The 22,996-nt window shown below is 41.3% G+C and overlaps 1 protein-coding gene and 1 non-coding gene across 2 annotated transcripts; both read right to left on the bottom strand.

Moving 5' to 3' along the window:
- Positions 1-2,323: 2,323 nt before the first annotated feature.
- Positions 2,324-2,516, bottom strand: LOC118858887. The gene has a single exon (XR_005011005.1). It is a non-coding gene; the product is annotated as a U2 spliceosomal RNA (small nuclear RNA).
- A 4,600-nt stretch (positions 2,517-7,116) lies between these two features.
- On the bottom strand, positions 7,117-10,989 carry LOC118858449 (calcium homeostasis modulator protein 6-like). The gene is made up of 2 exons (XM_036768973.1): positions 10,447-10,989; positions 7,117-7,593 (listed from the first exon to the last, which is right to left on the bottom strand). The coding sequence occupies exons 1-2, from the start codon at positions 10,987-10,989 to the stop codon at positions 7,249-7,251; spliced, it is 888 nt and encodes a 295-aa protein (XP_036624868.1). The 3' UTR covers positions 7,117-7,248.
- Positions 10,990-22,996: the final 12,007 nt, after the last annotated feature.

Raw genomic sequence — 22,996 nt, forward strand, 5'->3', positions numbered from 1 at the left:
AAACTATATGTCTAGTCCCAATTTCTCCCTCAACATCCAATCTCTAGTTGCCTGCTGGAGATCTTCAACTGAATCAGCTATTACCACTTCAAACTCAAATACATACAAAACTGAACTCATTATCTTCCCTCAAAAAATTAACCCTTCTAACTCCCCAATTTTTGTTGGTTCCATCTTACATCCTCCCAGTCATCTAAGCTCAAAACCTCAGAATAATTTTTGACTCTTCCTTCATCTTCACTCTCTCCCATCTAATCACTTTCCAGCTCTTGTTAATGCTGAAATACATGCCCTCTCACACTCCCAACACGCCATTTTATGTCCCCATCACCTCTTGCTTGGAATTATTAAATTAGCATAACTGACATTTCTGATTCTTATGTCAGCCAGAAAGCTGCTAAAATAAATTCCCCAGTTTGCATCTCTAACTACATAACTCCCCTGCTCACAAAACTTCTATGGCTTTCTATTGCCTCTAGGATAGGAGTGGGGACCTGTGGCCTCGAGGCCACATGTGGCCCTCTAGGTGTTCAAGTTGGGCTCTTTGAATAAATCCAAACCTCACAGAACAAATCCCCTTAATAAAAGGATTTGTTCTATAAAACTTGGACTCAATCAAAAGGCAGCCCCAGAGAACGTAGAAAGCCACATGAAGCCTCAAGGCCACAAGTTCCTCACCCTTGCAAGACAAAAGTTGAACCTAGCTTCACGTCGAAGCCCTCCACAGTATGGCTCCAACCTAACTTTCTAGCACTGTTAACCATTTCTCCCCCTTGTATGCTCTACATTTCCAGAAAACTGGACAACTATTTGTTCCCTAAATTTGCTCCCACCTTCATGAGACTCTCCTATCCCCCATGCTAAGGACCCCCTTTGTTCTCATCTGTGCAAGTTGAAATCTTTCTCTTCCTTCATACCCTCCATGAAGTATTACCTGAATCTTCCCCTACATTCACACAATCTGAAATCGATCTCTTCCTCTTCAGTCTTTGTCTGGATTTTTCCTTTGCCTTAATCATAATCTACTTTGCATTATTATCAGTGACAGCATCATATTTTACATTAGACTGTATGCTGCTTGAGGATAAGAGATGTATTATTTTTCATCTGGGTATTCCCAAAGCCTAATGCAGTGTCTTTCATTTAGGGAATACTCAACAAACACTTCTTGAAATGACTCACATGGAGACCTTGGTTCTAGTCTCAGACTAGACTACCTCTAGACTACCTCTGAGGAGTTGATTGTCTTTTTTTGTACCTAGAACTATGCTAGGTATTATGAATAGCAGCTGATAAATCTACTCAGGGAGGTCAATCAAGAATCCACAAACATTTATTAAGCACCTACGATGTGCCAGATAGATATGTATATATATATTTTTAAGTTTAATGGATCCATGATCTTATAGTAGTGGGTGCAGATCATACCATATATGCCTTTTTAGTCAGTGTGATTCTACTAGACCTTATCATGAAATATTTAGCAAATTACATATCTGGTCACTACACACTGATGCTAAAAATGCTAAATTTCATTATGCCCACAATTAGAACAAAAGTCTAATTGTAGAGCAGAGAGAAATCCAAAGCAGGAAGAGATTAATCTCAACTGGAGCAGAATGGTCATTTGAAAGATTTATTCATCTTGGCATGTGTTCTATAGCATCTTTTATAGCTACCACACCCACTGCATACAACTATTCAAGGCATAATTCTTAGCAGGTCCAAGTTCACAAGGTTCCAAGAACATTTGCCATTTGTCTAAGATTATGCAATGTTTGTGATTTTAGAAGATCTATCTAAAGTAGGCTTATTTTAAAGTATGGATCAGAAGATGGAAAGCATCCTTAACTTGACAGGTACTTAAATTATATTTGAATTTATTCATAAATTAAAATTTCAGAAAAGACTCTATTAAAAAAATTCCCTGTAATTGTGTTTACAACTATGAGCAAAATCAGAGAGTGTGATCATAGACTATAGAATGTACAGATTCTCTTCACCAAATCAAACTGTAACCTTCCTTTTAGTAGACAGTTGAATTTAATTTTTCAAACATTTACAAAATGCCTACTATATACAAGACATAACAAAAACTGCTCCACGAGTTCCTCTTCTTGTAGACTAAAACCCCATGAGCTTTTTGGCTGATATTATCACACTGCTCAATCTTCTTGAGATTTTGTTGTCGTTCAGTCATTTCAGTTATGTATGACCTTTCATGACCCCATTTGAGGTTTTCTTGGCAAAGATACTGGAGTGGTTTGCCATTTCCTTCTCCAGGTCATTTTATAAATGAGGAAACTGAGGCAAACAAGGTTAAGTGACTTGCCCAGGGTCACGATAAATGTCTAAGACCAGATTTGAGCCCAGGAAGATGAAATCTTCCTGACTCTAGGCCCAGCACTCTATCCCCTGTGCCACTTGGATGTCCTTTTCAAATAGAGGACATGGAGATATTAAACTGATAAGGACATATACTACATTTGATCTTAGCCAAAAGGCTAAGAAGCTTACAATCCACTAAAATGCTTGGATATCTTTTTTCCCTGAAAAATGGCTGTCCAACCATGACTTGGCTGTCCTGTATTTTTAAAGATGTTTTTTAAACACAGGGTGCCTTTTTCCCTGCCCCTCCCCTCACAGCATGCTGACTGCTCCCATGTCACAGCTACAATACTATGACTTATCTAGGCAATCTTGAGCCTGATCTTCTAGCTGCTTTTCATGCTTTGCCTGACTGAACGTTGATCAAAAAATGAACGTGTCCAGACGTGGAGGCCATCTTATGAGTCAGAGATCTTGAGATCCTGGATCCTAAGTTTGTGCTAACTGGGTTTTTGGAAGAGTCCTTGGCAACTTCTCCACTGGTTCTTGGAAAAAATGACCACTAGACAGAGGAGCTCAAAGTTCTGGCCTGGATAGAATCCACAAGGAGTTGTTTGGGCAATGCAGAGCCAAAGTTCCAGAAGTTTCAAATAGCACATTGACAACAATGCAAAAAACAATAACAAAAACTCTTTAATCAACAAGATTAGGATTTAAATTTTGCTCTTTTTTTCTTTTTAAACATTTTCTTAGGTGTTTTTTTATATCACCATTATTTCCCAAGGGTCCTTTTACAATGACTTTTCCTGTCCACCTCCAATAGAACCCCGCTTAAAGCAAAAAAGTACAATTAAGCAAAACAGATTCATACATTGGCCGTGTCTGACAATGCATGTCTCATTCTGAACTGATAGTCTACCACCGCTGTCGTAACAGAAGGATGCTTAATTGTCAGTCCTCTGAAATCTTTTTTGGTCATTGGATTGAACACAGTTCATAAGTCTTTCAATACTATTTTCCTTTATATTATGGTGATAATGTAAAGTGCTCTCCTAGTTCTACTTATTTCTTCTTTTTTTAGTTCATTCAGATCTTTTGGGTGCCTTTCCCAGAATCCCATTTAGCAGTTTTTTCCAATTTTTTTTAGCCATCTCTCTCAATAATGTAGTCTCTTAGTTTCTCTGTTTCATTTTTCTTTTCTTTTTCTTTCTCATTCCCACCAAAACAAACCCTTCTGATTCTTCTTCAGCCACATAACTTTTTCTCAAACTTAAAACAAATATGGAAATCTCCAGATACCAAATAAAACACCCTTTTCTCAAATCATAGATTTCATGCTTAAGGGAAGTATTTCTTGCTGCTTTATGTCACATTGTCTGTCCAGTATAATATGCTAGGGTCACTGAAATCCTGGGCAAGATTCAGTTTGCAAGAAAGTGAGCTCAAGGTCAACATCAGATGGCCAAAGGGGAAGATCTTAAGTTTCTGAGTACAATTCTACCAACACTCACTAGCATTCAGTCTCCCAGACCGGCCAGCTTCAGGACAAGCCTCCCTCCACTTCCTATTCCTCTAGGACCTTCTCCAGCTCAAAAAAGGAAACATTGCCTCCCAATGAGTTCCTATACTTTTTCCTGCTCTAACGGCTACAAGACAGCCCTCCTGGGGCTATCATCACAACCTGCCACAAGTTTCACCTTAAGAGAAGGCTGAGAACAGTCTAATTATTTGAATCCCTCAACAGACCTCTCTTCAACCGTTGCTACCCTGCCTGAGCTTACTCATTAATGCTTAACACATACCCATTCCCTTATAATCTCCCCATTCCAGTAATTCTAAAACTCATTCTCACAACTGTTATATAAACCATTTCCCCCATCCCCAACTACTCATTCCCTTACTATCATTAATATCTACCCCCGCCCAAATGCCCCACTCCAGATCTTCCCACTCCTTCCACTGTGAATTCTGAAATGCCTGTTCCATAATTACCAACCTATTTTCATCTTAACCCTCTTTCTCACTGCTTCCACCTTCTGGTACTCACCAAGACCTGGCTTTCTTCCCTTGCTAACCTGTCCAGTACTGGCTACACTTTCTCTCATACTCTCTAATTAGTTGTCAAAATCCTCTTGCTCCCCATCATCACTTCCAGATTCTCCCACTACTATTGTCACTCAATAACCTCTCATCCAAATTTAACATTCAATCCAGATCCCAGTGGCCCTTAACTATCGATCCACAGCACATTCTCCTTTCTTTCTCAGTAAATCCAGGCTCACAGTTTCTCTTTCCTTTCTAACTCCTCTCCTCATTCTAGGGGAAATAACAGACTTACACTTCTCCAAATACAAATCTACTCAGTTCCCTTGACTCATTCTACTTCAGTTACACATATAAATGATCCTGCCCTTGCTTTTTCCATTATCTAAAAAATACTTCCCTGGGCAACTAGGCAGTGCAGTGGATAGACTGCTGGGCCTGAGTTAGGAAAACTTGTCTTTCTGAGTTCAAATCTGACCTCAGACACTTACTAGCAAGTCACGTCACCCTGATAGCCTCAGTTCCTCATCTGTAAAATGAGCTGGAGAAGGAAATGGCAAACCACTCCAGTATCTTTGCTAAGAAACCCCCAAATAGAGTCAGGAAGAGTCAGACATGACTGAAGAACAACAAAAATACTTCCTTATTCACAAACCCTTTATTTTATCATAATCTTCATCATTCCAACTTTCCCTATGCCTATAACCCTTAACCTAATCCTTAGTTCTCACCATGTTCTCCAGCCGCTTCACTCCGAATTCTTTTTTTATTATATACTTAAATATAAAGTAAAAAAGAAAAAAAAACATGTCATGTGCATAGCAGAACATAGGAGAGGATTCAAAATATGTAACAATAAATTTTCATTTCAAGAAAGCCTGTATGAGAAATAATATACCTTGTGTTGAGAATGGTCCATCTTTTCTTTGCTTTCTTGCGTTTTCTTTTGTTCTCTGCTGTGCACACTTTAATCTTGTTCTTTTTATCCCCTCCCCCTGCCCCCCAAATTCTTCTTCAGGATATTACCCCTGCACTGGTTATACTCTTCTTCCTTTCATATCTTCACTCCTTGGTGGGCTAATTCAACTCTCCACTATCTCCTATACTTGAATTAATTGCCCAGTTCACCAAAATGCTGATCATATCTATTGGTTTGGCTTCCTAATTGATGCCCTCATTTTGTCTCTCCTTACTCCATTCCTTCTTTCGTAGCACTACTAAAGCGTGGGTGCAGCCACCACACACACACACACACACACACACACACACACACACACACACACACACACATACCAACTCAATGAACTCCAGTAGCTCCTGTCATCTCCAGGATCAATATGAAAGCTACTATTTGGCATATAAAGCAGGAGGTGGCACAATGAGTATAGTACCAGGGTGCTTGGGAAGACCTGAGTTTAAATCTGGCCTCAGACACTAGCTGTCTGACCCTGGGCAAGTCGCTTAACTCTATTTGCCTCAGTTTCTTCATCTGTAAAATGAGCTGGAGAAGGAAATAACAAACCACTTCAGTATCACTGCCAAGAAAACCCCAAGAGGGGGTCATGAAGAGTCAAATGTGAGTAAAACAACTAAACAACAATAATTTGGCATTTAAAGCCCTTAATAAAGTGGCCACTTCCTACCTTTTTAATTACCTTACTTCTCATTCATCCTCCATTCATTCTACCATCCAGCAATCCTGGCTTACTTGATATTCCTCCTGGCACTCCATGTCCTTTCTCTGTGCCTTTTGCACTGTTTAGCTATCCCCCTTTGCCTGGAATGGAGCCTCTAGAGTTTATTAAGTTGGGGTGTGTGTATGAGCATGACATAATCACACTTACACATTAACAAAATACTCTTTCACCTCACCTCCAATTCTTATTTCCCTGGATTCCTATAAGACTAACCTCAAATCCCATGTTTGCAAGAGGCATTTCTCTGTCTCCCCTGTTGCTAATCCTGTTTGCTCTGCCATCCATTCTGCACATATCTTGTATGTACCTAGTTATTTACAGTGGAATATAAGCTCCTCGAGGAAAAGGATTTTTCCCCTTTTCTTGATATCCCAGTGCTTAGCACTGTGATTGTTGCACAATAATTTATTTTTGTTGTTCAGGTGTTTTCAGTCATGTCCAACTTTTCTTGACCTCATTTGGGATTTTCTTGGCAAAGATACTAGAATGGTTTGCCATTTCCTTCTCCAGTTCATTTTACATACTGAGGCAAACAGGCAGGGTTAAGTGACTTGTCTAGGGTCACATAGCTAGTAAGTCTATGAAACGGGGTTTGAACCCAGGAAGATGAGTCTTCTTGGTGACTCCAGCAATCTACCCACTGTGTCACCTAACTACCTTGCATGTTGTTTAATAAATTTCAATTGACTGAATGCAAATGCTTTCCTAAGTACCCTGTGAGGTATATAGTACAAGTATTATTTGCACTCATTTTGCAGTCAAGTAAACTATATCTAATGGAAGTGAAATGATTTGTCCATGGTAGCACAGCTAGTAAATTTTAGAGTCGGTGTGACTGGGGCCTTGAATTTCCTCACCTGTAAAATAAAGGGGTAGGAGTAAATAACTTCTAATGTCCCTTTCAGCTTTAATATCTTATGATTCGATGAAATAGCAAAGGTACCACCACCAAAAAGCAAAGTATAGTAGAATTACAAACCTGTTTATTAGCAAAATTGATATCTAACAAAAAGGAAGTAGAAATAGGAAATATTTTCTACATGTAGTTACATTGTTCCACATATAGCATTATGCCGTATCATATAATGTTTGTTTGTTATTACATTACATTAACAGAATTGGTAGGATCAAGTGAATCCACAAAACTTAGAACAGGATTCACAACATCCTTTCTGGATGGTTAAGTATTACTGTCATCCTCCTGCTTGTTAACATACTTGTGTAATATACTGTAATATTGACTCTCAGGCATGAATGTATGGTGCAGTGAAATCTTCTTCCAGGCTTTGTAGTTTGGTAGGCTGAACTCTTTTGGCTGGGAGCCATCAAAGAAGCATTTGACATTCTCTTCTGCTAATTCAGTAGCGTGCTGCTTAGCTTCATTCATCAATATCTCTTCTTCCTTTTGACAATATAGTTTCCAGAACTTAAGGTGAAGAAAATTAACTGGAGATCGGCATCTAGTGATGGACGTGAAAATCAGAAGAGCAAGCACAACAAGAGCTATCAGGGTCCAACCTGCCACCTGCAGGACACAGGCCAAAATGACATCAGCTGAGTTACCATTTCATTTTAAAAGAAATAGAAAATTAATCCCCTCTGAAAAGTTTACTGTTCACAAGGATGGGGAATTCTTGCTGGAGAGAAACTTTATGAACACAATGAACGTGGTGAGACTTTTGGCCACACCTAACCTCTAACTTGATATCAGACAATTCATACAGGAGAGAAGTCTTAGGAATTTAATACAGGTGGGACAGCCTCCTGCTGGAGCAATTAATTTAGACCATCAGAATTCAGCTTCTGAGACTTTCATTTCAGCTTGTCTGGACAAATCAACGTTCCCTATACAGGACATTCTACCTCTTACCTCTGTGCCTAGAATATTCTCCTTCCTCAGCTCTGCCTTCTGGAACCTCTGGCTATTGAATCTCTACCAAGCCTTAAAAATCTCACTTAAATTCCACCTCTTCGACAAAACCATTCCTAATTCCCTATTCCTGGCTCAGCTCATGCATCATCTTCTGCAAGAGACCTTTCTGGATTCACTCAGTTGATAGTCCTGCCCTGTTCCGCCTACCCCCAAATGCTTGGCATTTATTTTGAACAAATTATATATTTGCTTATTTGTATAAATGTTGTTTCCCCTTTGAAGAGCATAAGCTCTGCAGGACAAATTTTCATTTATTTCTAGCACTACAGTGCTCGACACAGCAAATACTTAATAAATTATGCTTAAATTAAATTGGAGAAACTAGAGAGCAGCATCACTATCATTCACATGAGGCATCTGTTACTTGTGGAGTCATTCATATCTCTAGAAATGTCAGGGCACTAGGGGAAAGAACCCAAACCATACACACTCTTAAAGGGAAGCTTTCTTCAGGTCCCAACTAAAACCCCACCTTCCACAGGGAGCCTTCCCTAAACTGTCTTAATTCCAGTGCTTTCTCTCTTAATTATTTCCTAATTATCCTTTATACAGCTCGCTTTGTACATAGTTGTCTGCCTACTGTCTTCCCCATTAGACTGTAAGCTCCTTTGGGCAGGGACTATCTTTTGCCTCCTTTTGTATCCCCAGTGTTTAACACAGTGCCTGGCACATAGTAGACTCTTAATAAATTTTAATTGGTTAATGATTTATTGATTGAAAATATAAATTTCATGTGTCTCACATTTCAACCCAGATAGGGCACAATGCCCATTATAGAAGAACATTAGGCCTGCTCTTCCTAACATTTAGAAAGATCATTTCTTTGTATGTTGGGAGAGTCTAAATATGAGAGAAAACAATTCTTTCATCTCTTTTTTTTTTGGTAAAGAGAACTTCAAATTCACTTATCTATTGATCATTTATTCAGACTTATTGAATCAATAGCACTGATAGGTGCCTGGGGAAGTACACAGTACAGAGATTAGATTAGAGACAGTCTGTGTTCTCATGAAGCTCACAGTCTAGTAAGGGAATAAGACACAAACACAAATGACTTTAAGACACAAAAGAATACACGAAACATGCATTTGAGAGTGTAAGAAATGGGAGGAGGAGTTTTGTTTCCACAGAACTAAAGTTGTGCTTCCCTGCCCTCCCCCACCCCAGTTTTAGCAGAGACCAGGCCTCAAGGTAGGTCAGGTGAGAGGTCAGAGGCTTGTAGGCATGTGCATACTTTTTGAGAAGGCAGTCTGGGGAATTAGAGAGGCCAAACCCACTTGAACCTGTTCAAGCTTATCTAGGGTCTGGTCTTGGTCAAAAATCCAGGCCTACTGATTTGCATCATTTGCATATGTTAAAGAGGGAAAGTAGGGGAAGTAAAAGAATATAGTTTAATCCTAAACTAAGACAAGGAAAATCTAATTAACTTCACTTTTGCTTCTGTATCTTATTATCCTATTTATATAAACTGTATAACCTAGGAAAACTATGTAAAAAACAAAGACTGTAAACTAACCATGACTCTAGCAGGAGTGGAGGGAATGGTTACCCCTGCTCCTGCAGCTGTACCAGTGTGAGTGTTCCCTCGAGCACTATACCTGCTCTCTCGGGGAGCGTAATAAAATGCCTTCCTCTGCCCATTCTGGTCCTGAGTTCTTTGGGTGTGAATGGGCAAATCACATGGATTTTCCTAAGGTCAAGTGAAGGGAAGCAACAGGCAGTGGAAGCTCTCCGGGCTTACTCCTGGATCTTGTTTTGGGGTGTCCTGTGATCCCCACTGTGGTGTTAAGAGGGCTACCACTCTGGATTCCCTTGGGGAACCCTGTGGTCTGCATGGCCCTCTTAAGGCAACATCACATGGGACTTCCGGCCCTGTCTCGGGAGCCTTGTGATCTTACTGCCATCCTAAGGGGCCATCACTTGGGTCTTCCTTAGGGTCTGACCCCTAGGAGGCCCTGTGATCCCCACAGATTAAGGGATGGCTACCACTTGGTCTTCCTCTGGGAGTCCTGTGGTCTGTACAGCCTTCCCTAGGGATTATCACAGGGTTCTTCTTCAGGACTTTGGCCCTGCCTAGGAAGTCCAGTGATCCCCAAAACCATGTTTCTCACAAGAGCAAGCAAAACAAAGCCTAAGGGGGAAGGTTCCTTTCTGATGAAGGAATCATTCTTTCATTCAATAAACGTTTAATAAGCCCACAATGTACCAGGTTGCCTTCTGGAAAATGATGGCATTGGAGCTGGCCTTCGTGGAAGGTCACAGGTTTCTAACTTCCATTCATGGGTGCTAATTAAATCTCTCTCTAAACTACCTCCTTCTTCTCTTCTATCTTTCCAGCTCCTCTCTCTCCAGCCCTTCCCCAACCCTGCCCTTAATCCTGACTTTTGTGACTAGAATCTCTCCGCTTTCCTCTCATTGTGGTGAAATTAGGAGATGAGTCTTTACCTGGGAATGGGCCTTGAGTTCCTTCAAGAGCTCCTGGATCTGCTCCGGCTTTGCTTCCTGGCAGGGCACCTTCGGCAGCTGCTCCGAACAACTGGCCTCCTGATCGGGGCACAACAGCCGAGATACCCAGATGCTCCCACTGGCTGCGCACTCATAGAAACCTCCCCTGAGAAGCGCCATTGCGATCCAGGTGATGGGCGCCACAGCAGCGGCCAAGGTGACGTGACAGCATGTCGCCATCCCCACGCATAGGTCCGAGTCCGCTTCGCTGAGCTCTTCTTCCCCTCTACTCGCCGCACAACAACCTGTCATGAGCTGCTTGGCCCGGGTGCTCAACAGGCAGCCCAGAAGGAAGAGAATCAGGGCAGGAACCAAAAGGAAGATGAGGGAATAGGGCAGGTTCCAGGTAGCGCTGCAGGGGCATTGGAACACTATGCTGGAGAAGAGGCTCTCGCCGCCAGCTGTCAGTAGGCTCACGAAGCTATAGCCTAAAACAGTGTGGTATTTAATCAGTAGGTTCAACACAAACTTAAACTTCTCCATGGGCTTCCTTCCTCTCTTGCCTTTTTCTTCCCCACCCCTAGACCTGGCACCTACTGCCCCTGCCTGCTTTTCTCGGCTGGGTCTTTACTCTCTTCAGCAGGGCAAGGGAAGACAAGAGAGGATCTGTGTGGGGACGAGGTATGGGGAGGGGGATTTTCCAGTTTTTGTAATATGTACATAGGAGAAATGGATTATTGCAGAAGTTTTAAAGTTTCACTTTCTTATATGGTAATCCAGCTGAATTTGTTTAAATCCACACAGGGCCCAGAGAACAGAAGCAATGCCCTTATATCCCCCTTTTAAACAGAGGTACAGGCTACCCACTTTTTTTTTCATGAGATGAAAAACACTGCAACTGAAGAAACTAGACCCCTTGTTCTTCTGCAAAAGTGAAGATCATTTAGTATAAGTAACCTTATCTGCTGCTTCAACTACTCCTCTGTAACGGATGATTGAATTTTGTTTCCACAGAAATTATATGAAACATGTTTTGAAGTAATATTGGTGGCTAATGTAAAAAATAAAACTGCTTATAGAGTTGGGGGGATGTTGGCCTCCTGATAATCACATCCTTCACTTGGTTCCGACAAGGCTTTTTTCCTGTATATCAAAAAAACTACCAGGTCAGGTGTCCCTCACAAAGAATGAGTATTAGGTCCATTAACCTAGACAAGGTCTTAGATAATGGATTTTTTATCACTGATATGCTTGGTTCAAATCCTCACATTCACAGCTTTTATCAATTCTCTTAGCAATTGAGAAAAATCCTTTCTCATGCTGTCTGATGCAGACAAACGGGGAGGAGACTAAAAGTATTTTTGGCTTGGCATTTCCTTTTATAAAGAATAAAGTATATGAGGATGAAAACGGAGGGGGAAATTGAAATGTGGAAATGGGAAGATGTTATCAGGGGGTGGGGTTTAGTGAATCCTGGAATGCTGACCAATGGGATTCAAGGCAGTGAATGCGAATCAGGATGATTATAAAAAGTTTTGTAATTATCTTGGGGTGTGCTTGCACCTATGAAGGGACCCTTTCCCAAAAGGGGTTAAAGGCCAAGTCACCCGACAGAAATGACATGAAATAAAAATTTTTTTCTCTAAATTCACCCATGGCCGGGTGGAATTCTTGGTAAGACGATTATTTCTCACACCCCCAGGATGGTTTTTCCCCAGTCACCCTTATTTGATTAAAAAATCAAGGAGCCAAGGCCTTCCAAAAGTATCGCCAGGTGCAATCGGCTGATTCCTACTTCTCCTGCGGGCCCGTGGCCGATTCAGGGTTCCCCTCTTCCTGCAGTCGAAGACCTGGAAAGAGCGGGAGTCAGGCGGTTGAGGCTGGGGTAGCCTTTTAGGAAAATGCGCTTGCACCGTGCTCTCTCCCGGCGTGGGGGTAGCGGGTGAGAAGAAAAGCTGCTGTTCCACTACAGCTGGCGGCTGCCTAGGTACCTGCCGCCGTGGGGTGAGGGTGGGGGCACTTCTGGCTTTTCATGTACCCCCGGGGAGCAGAGAGAGGGTCAGACCAGGGTGTTGGGCTCAAGTGCTGCGTTTTGAGACTGCCCCGGGCCCCTCTTCATTTCTTGGGCTAGGCTCAGGTTTCGTCTCCATGCTGCTGACATCAGCCTCTGGTAGCCGCCTTTGTAGTCTGCGATGTCCTCCTGAGGCTGGAAGGAGGAAGGCAGGGAGGCCCCGCCAGCTGCCTGCTTGTGCTACTTACTGCTCTCGTTCCGGCTAGCTCCTTTCCTAAAGATGAGGGGAGGAGAGGGATCTAAAGGTGATCTGCTTACTGAAGGGCTACCCGGGGCATGGGGATTTCTCTCTTGTTCACATCACCTGCCAGCTGTGTACTCACCTTCCTGAGCCTCAGTGGCCTGATTGGTAAAAATGGGTATCCATTTAATCTCGAGATACCCTGCTAGGTGCAGGAGATGCAAAAATGAAAAAGTGAATTGCTGCCTTCTTGGAGTTTCAGTTTTACCTGAGGAAGACAAAATAAGTTCAGAGATTTTGAACAAAAAGTGACTTTAGAGGCTAGTGGACCCCCAAACGTACCCGTTTTACCATTGAGGAAACTCTTAGACACTTGTGTTTTGCCAAAGGTAAGTGGAAGGTCCAGCATTTGAGTCTAGACTCTCAGTTTATAGATACTGGGATCTCCTTCCCCTTCATTGGTAAATGAGTAATAATTGGAGGAGGAAGAAAGGTAACAATAGTGGGGTGGGGGATCCATCCAGGAGATGGCCTCCCGGTGTAATAAGACCTGTAGTAAATATTTGACTACAGGTATAGTACCTCCTATAAGCCATAGTCTATCCATCCTACACCTCTTCCTTGAAGCAAGTTTCTGCCTTCTAGCCAAGGGCCATCTCCAATCATCTTGATCTATATCTTACTACCGGACTCAGGTGGCTCTGGAGGAGAAATGAGGTTGGTGACTTTACACAGCCCTCCCTCACTTCAGTCCAATTCATTTGCATGTCCAGGTATCACCTCCATGAAGTCACAGTCTTCTTCAAGAACAAAGGACAAACAAAAACAACAACTTGACCTTCCTGCCAAATGATAAAGTCATTACCTTTCTGAGCCTTATTTTCTTCCTTTGTAAAATGAGGAAGTTGGACTACATTTTAAGATTTGCTGCTGGCCAGGACCTTGGTGATCACCTCATTTTAGAAAAGACACTGACATAAATAATCTCTAAGCCCCATTTTCAATTCTAACACATCAGAGGTGAAAGAACCCATATGCAACTAGCTGGCAGAGGGGATAGAATGCTGTATGTAGAATCAGGAAGACCAGAGTTCAAATACAGCCTCAGACACTAGCCATGTAGTACTGGGCAAGTCACTAAAACTCTGTCTTAATTTCCTCAATTTAAAATAGAGATAATACTAGTACCTATCTCACAAGATTGTTGTGAGTATCAAATGAGATATTTGTAAAGTGCTTGGTGCTTAGTAAATTCATGTTCTCTGTCCTCCCAACATATAATTCAACCCATGTGTATTATAGCTGAGGAAAACAAGACTCAGGAGTACACCAGGCAAAGCAGGTCTCAGGGCTCTGAATCACTGAGCTGTGGAAGTTACTAGAATTCTCAACACACAAACGCCAAAGACAATGGAGCAGGTCAGTGGGAAAACTGCTGGATCTGGGTGAGAAAAGTGCTTGGTCCAGCTACAGCCCTGGGGCAGCAGCAGCAGCAGCAGCAACAGTAGCAGCAGTGGTGGCTGCTTCTGGCCCCAGACCTACACAGTGCGGGGAATCAAGTGGCTGATCAGAGCAGGAGGTCAGGGATCACTTTGCTGGCACTGAGGCTTTGCCCTGCTTGGATCTGGGTCAAATCAAAGTCCTGGTTGGTGGTTCTTGGGGGAGGAGGAGCGCTGGTGTGGCAGAGCTTTGTGATGGCTGTGGTTAGGGAGTCCTCCTGGTAGTTACATGGCAGAAAGGAATGCCTGCACTCACAGACCAGAGCACAGGCCAGGAAAGGAGCAACATACTACCTCGGAAGAGAAGTAGTGCTGAAAGCAGCAGCGCAAAACCCCTGAAGCTTGGGACAAAGCACTCTCCACTCTGAAAGCAGTCAGATTCTGACAGAAAGCTCAAAAGTCAAGTAATTGGCTGGGGAAATGAGCAAGCAGTGTAAAAGGACTCAGACTACAGAATCTTTCTTTAGTAACAAAGAAGATCAAAATATACAGCCAGAAGAAGTCAACAAAGTCAAAGAGACTACATCAAAAGCCTCCAAGAAAAATATGAATTGGTCTCAGGCCATGGAAGAGCTCAAAAAGGATTTGGGAAATCAAGTAAGACAAGTAGAGGAAAAATTGGAAAGAGAAAAAAGAGCGATGCAAGAAAATCATGAAAAACAAGTCAACAACCTACTAAAGGAGACCCAAAGGAATACTGAAGAAAATAACACCTTAAAAAATAGACTGACCCAAATTGGCAAAAGAGTTCCAAAAACCCAATGAGGGGAAGAATGCCTTAAAAGGCAGAATTAGCCAAATGGAAAAGGAAATCTAAAAGACTGCTGAAAAAAAAATACTGCCTTAAAAATTAGAATGGAGCAAGTGAAAGCTAGTGACTTTATGACAAATCAAGAAATTATAAAACAGAACCAAAAGCATGAAAAAATGGAAGATAATGTGAAATATCTCATTGGAAAAAAAACATTGACCTGGAGAATAGATCCAGGAGAAATAATTTAAAAATTGTTGGACTACCTGAAAGCTATGATCAAAAAAAGAGCCTAGACACCATCTTTCAAGAAATTATCAAGGAAAACTGTCTTGATATTCTAGAAACAGCAGGTGAAATAGAAATCAAAAGAAGGAAAATGAAACTTAATATGCCAGGCTATGATTTTTTTCTCAATCTAATTTTTTTTCTTTTTCTTTCTTTCTTTAATTAATTTAATATATTTAGTTTTCATCATTGATTTTCACAAGACTTTGAATTACAAATTTTCTCCCTATTTCTACCCTCCCCCCACTCCAAGATGGCGTATATTCTGGTTGCCACGTTCCCCAGTCAACCCTCCCTTCTGTCACCCCACTACCCTCCCATCCCCTTTTACCCTTCTTTCTTGTAGGGCAAGATAAATTTCTATGCCCCATTGCCTGTGCATCTTATTTCCTAGTTGCATGCAAAAACTTTTTTTTGAACATCTGTTTTCAAAACTTTGAGTTCCAAATTCTCTCCCCTCTTCCCTCCCCACCCACCCTCCCTAAGAAGGTAAGCAAGTCAACATAGGCCACAAGCATATCATTATGTAAAACCCTTCCACAATACTCATGTTGTGAAAGACTATGTTTTGCTCCTACCTAACCTATACCCCTTTATTGAATTTTCCCCCTTGACCCTGTCCGTTTTTGAAAGTGTTTGTTTTTGATTACCTCCTCCCCCTCTGCCCTCCCTTCTATTGTCCCACCTTTTTTTCTTCCTCCTTCTTTCCTGTGGGGTAAGATACCCAATTGAGTGTATATGTTATTCCCTCCTCAGGTCAAATCTAAGGACAGCAAGATTCACTCATTGCCCCTCACCTGACCCCTCTACCCTCCCAACAGAACTGCTTTTTCTTGCCACTGTGAGATAATTTACCCCATTCTATCTCTGCCTTTCTCCCTATCTCAATATATTCCTCTCTCATACCTTAATTTGATTTTATTTTTTTAGATATCATCCCTTCATATTCAACTCACCCTGTGCCCTCTATCTATCTATCTATCTATACATATATATATAATATATATATACACACATACACATATATATGTATATTCCCTTCAGCTACCCTAATACTGAGGTCTCATGAATCATACACATCATCTTTCCATGTAGGAATGTAAACAAAACCGTTCAACTTTAGTAAGTCCCTTGTGATTTCTCTTTCTTGTTTACCTTTTCATGCTTCTCTTGATTCTTGTGTTTGAAAGTCAGATTTTCTATTCAGCTCTGGTCTTTTCACTGAGAAAGCTTGAAAGTCCTCTATTTTATTGAAAATCCATATTTTGCCTTGGAGCATGATACTCAGTTTTGCTGGGTAGGTGATTCTTGGTTTTAATCCCAGCTCCATTGACCTCTGGAATATCATATTCCAAACCTGCAGATCCCTTAATGTAGAAGCTGCTAGATCTTGTATTATTCTAGTTATTTTTCCACAATACTCAAATTGTTTCTTTCTGGCTGCTTGCAGTATTTTCTCCTTGATCTGGGAGCTCTAGAATTTGGTGACAATATTCCTGGGAGTTTTCTTTTGCAGATCTATTTGAGGAGGTGATTGGTGGATTCTTTCAATTTCTACTTTGCCCTCTGGCTCTAGAATATCAGGGCAGTTCTCCTTAATAATTTCTTGAAAGATGCTATCTAGGCTCTTTTTTTTGATCATGGCTTTCAGGTAGTCCAATAATTTTTAAATTATCTTTCCTGGATCTATTTTCCAGGTCAGTGGTTTTTCCAATGAGATATTTCACATTGTCTTCCAGTTTTTCATTCCTTTGGTTCTGTTTTATAATATCTTGATTTCTCATCAAGTCACTAGCTTCCACTTGCTCCAATCTAATTTTTAAGGTAGTATTTTCTTCAGTGGTCTTTTGGACCTCCTTTTCCATTTGGCTAATTCTGCCTTTCAAGGCATTCTTCTCCTCATTGGCTTTTTGGAGCTCTTTTGCCATTTGAGTTAGTCTATTTTTTAAGGTGTTGTTTTCTTCAGTATATTTTTCAGTATTTTTTTGGGTCTTGTTTAGCAAGTCATTGATTTGTTTTTCATGGTTTTCTCACATCCATCTCATTTCTCTTCCCAATGTTTCCTCTACTTTTCTAGCTTGCTTTTCCAAATCCTTTTTGAGCTCTTCCATGGCCTGAGACCAGTTCATGTTTTTCTTGGAGGCTTTTGATGTAGGCTCTTTGACTTTGTTGACTTCTTCTGGCTGTATGTTTTGGTCTTTGTCACCAAAGAGAGATTCCAAAATCTGAGACTGAATCCTAGTCCATTTTTGCTGCTTGGCCATGTTTCCAGCCAACTACTTGACCCTTGAGTTTTTCATCGGGGTATGACTGCTTGTAGAGTAGAGAGTACTTTGTCTCAAGCTTTAGGGTCCAAGCACTGTTGTTTTCAGAGCTATTTCTATACAGCCATCTCTGCCACACCAGGGCTCCTCCTCCCCCAAGAACCACCAACCTGGACCTGACTCAGATCTTAAGCAGGCTCTGCACTCCCACCCTGATCCGCCACTTAATTCCTCTCACCAGGTGGGCCTGGGGCCAACAGCAACTGCACCTGTAGTTCTGTAACTTCACCACCCTCACTGCCCCTGGGTGGCTGAATCTGAACTCCTTTCATTCCCCGAAGCTTTTCCCACTAACCTTCTCTGTTATCTTTGGTGTTTGTGGGTGGAGAAGTCTGGTAACTGCCACAGCTCACTGATTCAGGGCACTAGGGCCTGTTCCGCCGGCTCCCGACACAGCTCACGCTGGGCTCCACTCTGCTACCAGTTCTATGTGATAGACCTTAACTGGCAACCATCCAGGCTGTCCTGGGCTGGAGCCTTGCTTCCCTCTGCTATTTTGTGGGTTCTGCAGTTCTAAAATTTGTTCGGAGCCATTTTTTATAGGTTTTTGGAGGGACGTGGTGGGGAGCTTATGCAAGTCCCTGCTTTCCAGCCACCATCTTGGCTTCAATCTAATTTTTTAAGATTGAAAAATCTTAATTTTTTACTGTCAAAAATATTTTGGAGCTACCCTGTTTTCCAGAGCTAAGGCCCAGCAAGCAGGCTGTGTCCTGAGCTTGGTATAACATTAATCCTTTCCTTTTAGGATGATATCACCCTCTGGCAAAGTGTGTTGCTTGGACCAGTACCAGCTATTCACTAAGGGATTTAGCTCCCCCTATTTCCCAGGCCCATCCATCACATATTCACAATCCCTGTTCCTTGTCACTGACAAGTACTGTACTCTTGGTTCTGTACCTGCCAGGCTGTCTATGTGTATTGGTAAACAAAATGGGTTCTTAGCACTCAGTTCAACCAAGTGCCCTTAAAGAGTTTGGCCTTTGTTTCCTTGATTAGATTGAGAGTCCTTGGTGACTTACTTGCCTCAGGGGAGGGCCTAGTTTACACATGAGTTTGAGTTATATGTTTGGGACAGCAGAGGCTTTTAGACCACGTGGGTTTAAGTTGCCTCTTTGTGATGATTTTAGGTCATGTGGGTGAGTCGCATGTGTGACTCACCCTTGACCCTGAAAAAGATATAAAACCAGGGGTTGGCTTTCTCTTTTTCAGAGCTCTTACCCACAGCCATGGTGGCTAGCGTGACTCTGGGCCAGCCCTTGTTATGAGCTCCCAGGCTGAACCTAGATGTTGGTAACTATGAATTGTATTTGGTCTGTCTGTCGATGTTTGTAATTTGTTTGTATTTGCTCCACAGTTCAAGGTGCTGGCTTTTTCCTCTGAACTAAGTGAATGGTATTTGTATGCTGAATTTAAGTAAGCTTGTCAACCCCTTTATGTTGCTTTCCTTACTAAAGCAGATCAAAAGAACCTGGGCTTTTGCAGCATGCTGCTAGTGTGCTTGTTGTTGGGCTTGTTTTGGTCTTTCACCCCCACAGCAGCTGCTAGCCAGATTGTTGAAACACTATGACTGCTAAGATGAGCCAATGACTGTTCTCGTGGAATCCAAGAATGCCTGTATTGTCCCCAAAAATGCCAACCGTGTAAGAATTATCTCAATATCTAAGATTGATTGTGTTGTAGGCCAACCCATTTCATGTACATAAGTGGCCCTAGCCTCAGCAGCCTTAAGCCCTCTTTCTTAGGAGGGGGGCTTCCATATGCACATGTTGTTTTCTTCACTCCGAAATTAATTAAACTTCTGTTTGTATTCTGACTCTCCTGTCTCTAGGCTGTTCTGCTTGTTTGGCTCTAGCCACCCACAGGTTGGAGGCTGGTTCTGGTCCAGTTGATATTAACAATCATTATAGAAAAACAAACAAAACTATTATTTTGAAATCTGTACTATGTACTAGTGCGTGTGATACACTTGTTGCATTTTAGCCAAGGCACAAAGTTTCAATAAGACATAATCCCTGCCCTTCTGGTAGGTAGGGGACACAAGATACCAACACTGATAGTTGTAATACACAATACAACATAAGAAAAGTGCTAGAGAATTTTTTAAAAGTACTCGTCCAGAAAACACAATCAAAGCTACATAAAGGAGATAATATTTGAGATGAGATTTAAAGAATAAATAATGCAAAATTAATTTTGAGGGAGGTTTAGACCCTAGAGTACATGTTGTTGCTGTTCATCCTTTGTTCTCGAAGAAGACTAATGACATTGGTCTTTCATGACATCTTGACTTGGGTGTGAGTTGGAATTGAGTGAGGCAGAGCTCTGCAAAGTCATCAGCCTTGCTCTGTTCTCCAGAGTCATCAGAGTCCAGCAGCAAGACAAAGGTCAAGACAACTGGCAATGGCCCAGGATGCAGTGGGCAACCTTGGCCTTTTTAAATTATAGTCTTTCCTAGGTTTTGGTTTGTCTAAGGTCACACCCATTCAACGACTAAGGGCTAGGTAAGAACTGAGACAAAAGATGGCCCAATTTACCATCCCAAAGATATCAGTATTGGAGGTGAAGACCCTCAAAGTTTCTGGCCAGAATAGGAAACAATTGCTATTTACACTCATTCTAAGCCATGTTGAGTACATGCTTCCACCAAAGATTCGTAACTTACCTGTAACTTTATAGTCCTAGAGTATTAACTGGTGATGCTGAGAAGTTAACTGTTAAGTAACACGTTGAGAGTCAGGAACTGAATGCAGGTCTTCTTGACTTTGGGACTACTCCTCTATCTAATCTTCCATGCTAGCGCTTGCTGTGAAATTCTACAATAAGAATTGTTAAAAAAAAAAAGCTTTGATTCAGTGTTCTCTCTACCAAGACTATATCTCAAAAGGTTATCGATGGTTGAAAATTATTGATAGTAGAAAAAAAGACTTATCTGAACAAAGATATTCATAGAAGCACTATTTGCTGTAGCAAAGAACTAGGGAGGGGAAAAAACCCAAAAGAGATATCCTGTGATTAGGAAAAGGCTGAATAAATCAAGATACGTCAATGTAACTGGCAACATAATAATATTACACCATTAAAAATAAGTGAATAGAATACATTTTAAAAAATATGGGAAACCTGCTATGAAGTTAAGTAGAATGGAGAAAGTAGAACCACATTTAAAATGTCACAGCCATATAATGTAAATAAGGACAGCAACAAATCCACATTATACACAATAAAAATAGACACAAAGGATGAGAAAAATAAGGATGATGGTGGAATTGTAAATTAGTACAATGATTCTAGGAAGCAGTTTGTAATTATGCAAATAAAATGGATGAAACTCCCATACATTTTGACCCAAAGACTCCACTGCTAGGAATATACCTCAACTAGGCAGCTTATAAAATGAAAGGCTCGATATTCAACAAAATATTTTTTGGTGGTAGCAAAGAACTGGAAACAAAGTAGATATCCATCAATTCGAGGGATAGCTGAACAAATTGTGGTAAGTGAAGGTAATGGAATATTACTCTGCAGTAAGAAATGATGTGTATGATGAACACAGAGGAGCATGGATTGGGGCAAAGTGAAGTAAGCAGAGCCAAGAAAATAATGTGTACCATGAACACAACAATGTAAATGGAAAAAAATAACCATAAAACAATCAGAAATGAATGTTGCAAAATTAGAAGAATAAGATTGGCCTGCAAGAAGAGATATGTGAATATATGACCCTCTACAAAGAAGGTGGGGGAGGGGAGTCTTCAGGAGTAGATTGCACACAGGATTTTTTGATTAATTGATTAATTAATTCATCTTCGTTTTAAAAAGCAAAATTCTTTGATCCAAGAAGAATTGCCCATTTAGGATCTAACTGGAGAAGGGAAATGCTTTGCTTCATTTCCTTCTTCTTTTTTGAGCCTGTCACTTGGGGCTTGGGGCAGTCTTTTCTTTGAATTTCTAGCAATCTCTTCCTTCTCTGCACCCTGGCAGCAATGGCAGTTATAATGTGATCACACAGCAAGAACACATGCTTGCCTAGGTGAGACTGAGCCCTAACATCTCGTGCTTTGCAGACTTTTTTATTTTGTGTTGCTCTCTCTAAATACAGAACTATTGAGAAATAGACATCTCTGTCTTTGGTGCTATACTCTGTGAGTCTGAGAGTTTCTAGTTTCCAAGTTAGTGCTGGCTGTCCAGAGGGAGATGCTTTCTGCAACTCTGCCGCATCTCGGAGGAGATGACCAACAGAATAATCTTTAACCTGAAGGGACTAAAGAGCCATTCCTTGCAGGTCAGGAGAAATAGACTTTCAAGATGCTTTGGTAGTATAGATCTGAGATAAATGTAATCTGTTCAGAAGTCTACTCACAAAGTCCAGCTCTTCTGGCCATCCAGAAATGGCCCTTTAGATAGAAAGAGTTAGAATCCAAGGGCAAATGTGAAGGGTTGTCCTAGGTGGAGAAAGGTGAACTCTTTACTTGCGACCGGCATAATGAAGGATGTCAATTGTTTTTGTTTTGGAAACTTAGAGAAGAATAAAGGAGCCTTTCGTGAATAGTACCAATTTCTCAGTTAAATATGAAGTGAGGTGCTCAGCTGTTAGGGTGGGGAAAAGGTGTAGCATGGGAGGCTTAAGAAAAGAAGGGAAGCTTTGGAAGAGCCATGAAGGGCGTGGGGTGAGAGATAATAAATTAGAGAGATGTAAGGGGAATGTCTTTCTGTACTTAGGACCAGGTCAAGATTAAATAGTATAAATTTGTAGCGGGCCCAATCAGCAGGAATGCCTCATTTCTTCAAGTTTCATTCAGTAGCACACAAATAGGAACTGTGAGGCAGATAATTTGGTGAAGATGGGATTTTAGGTTAGCAAAAACCCTTCAAAACATTGGCCTTGTCTGAAAATCTCTTACGTCTCATTCTGCATCTTTACATCGAAAAGCAGAAAGTGTTCTATCATCAGTCTTCTGAAGTCATGACTGTTCACTGTACTGATCAAAGTCCTAAAGTCTTTCATAATTATTTTCTATTACATCACTGTTGTCATCACATACATTAATCTCCAGGCTCTGTTCATTTATCTCTGCATTAGTTTATACAAGTCTTCCCAGGTTTTTTCTGAATCCTTCATAGTCAACATTTCTTATGAGAGTCAGATCAAGAGAGTTTCTCTTCAAGGAAAAGCGAATTCCAGACCCTTCAGTACCTTAGTAATGAGTTCCCTCATTGCATATTCCCCACATGTATGCCTTATTACTTTTGTACCTTAAGACTATGTCAATTATTCCCGCTGATACTGAGTGTATTCATGGGACAGTGTGTGTAATACAGGAGCTTCTGGGCTCCAGCCTCTAGCAGGTTCACTCTGGATCTGGGCAGCCAGCAGGACAGCATCAGAAACATAATAAGGGGTTAATTTCTTTATTCTTCCCAAGGGGGTGCTGCTAA

The sequence above is a fragment of the Trichosurus vulpecula genome, chromosome 7 (assembly GCF_011100635.1).
Source record: "Trichosurus vulpecula isolate mTriVul1 chromosome 7, mTriVul1.pri, whole genome shotgun sequence".
In the NCBI taxonomy this organism is placed as follows: Eukaryota; Metazoa; Chordata; class Mammalia; order Diprotodontia; family Phalangeridae; genus Trichosurus; species Trichosurus vulpecula.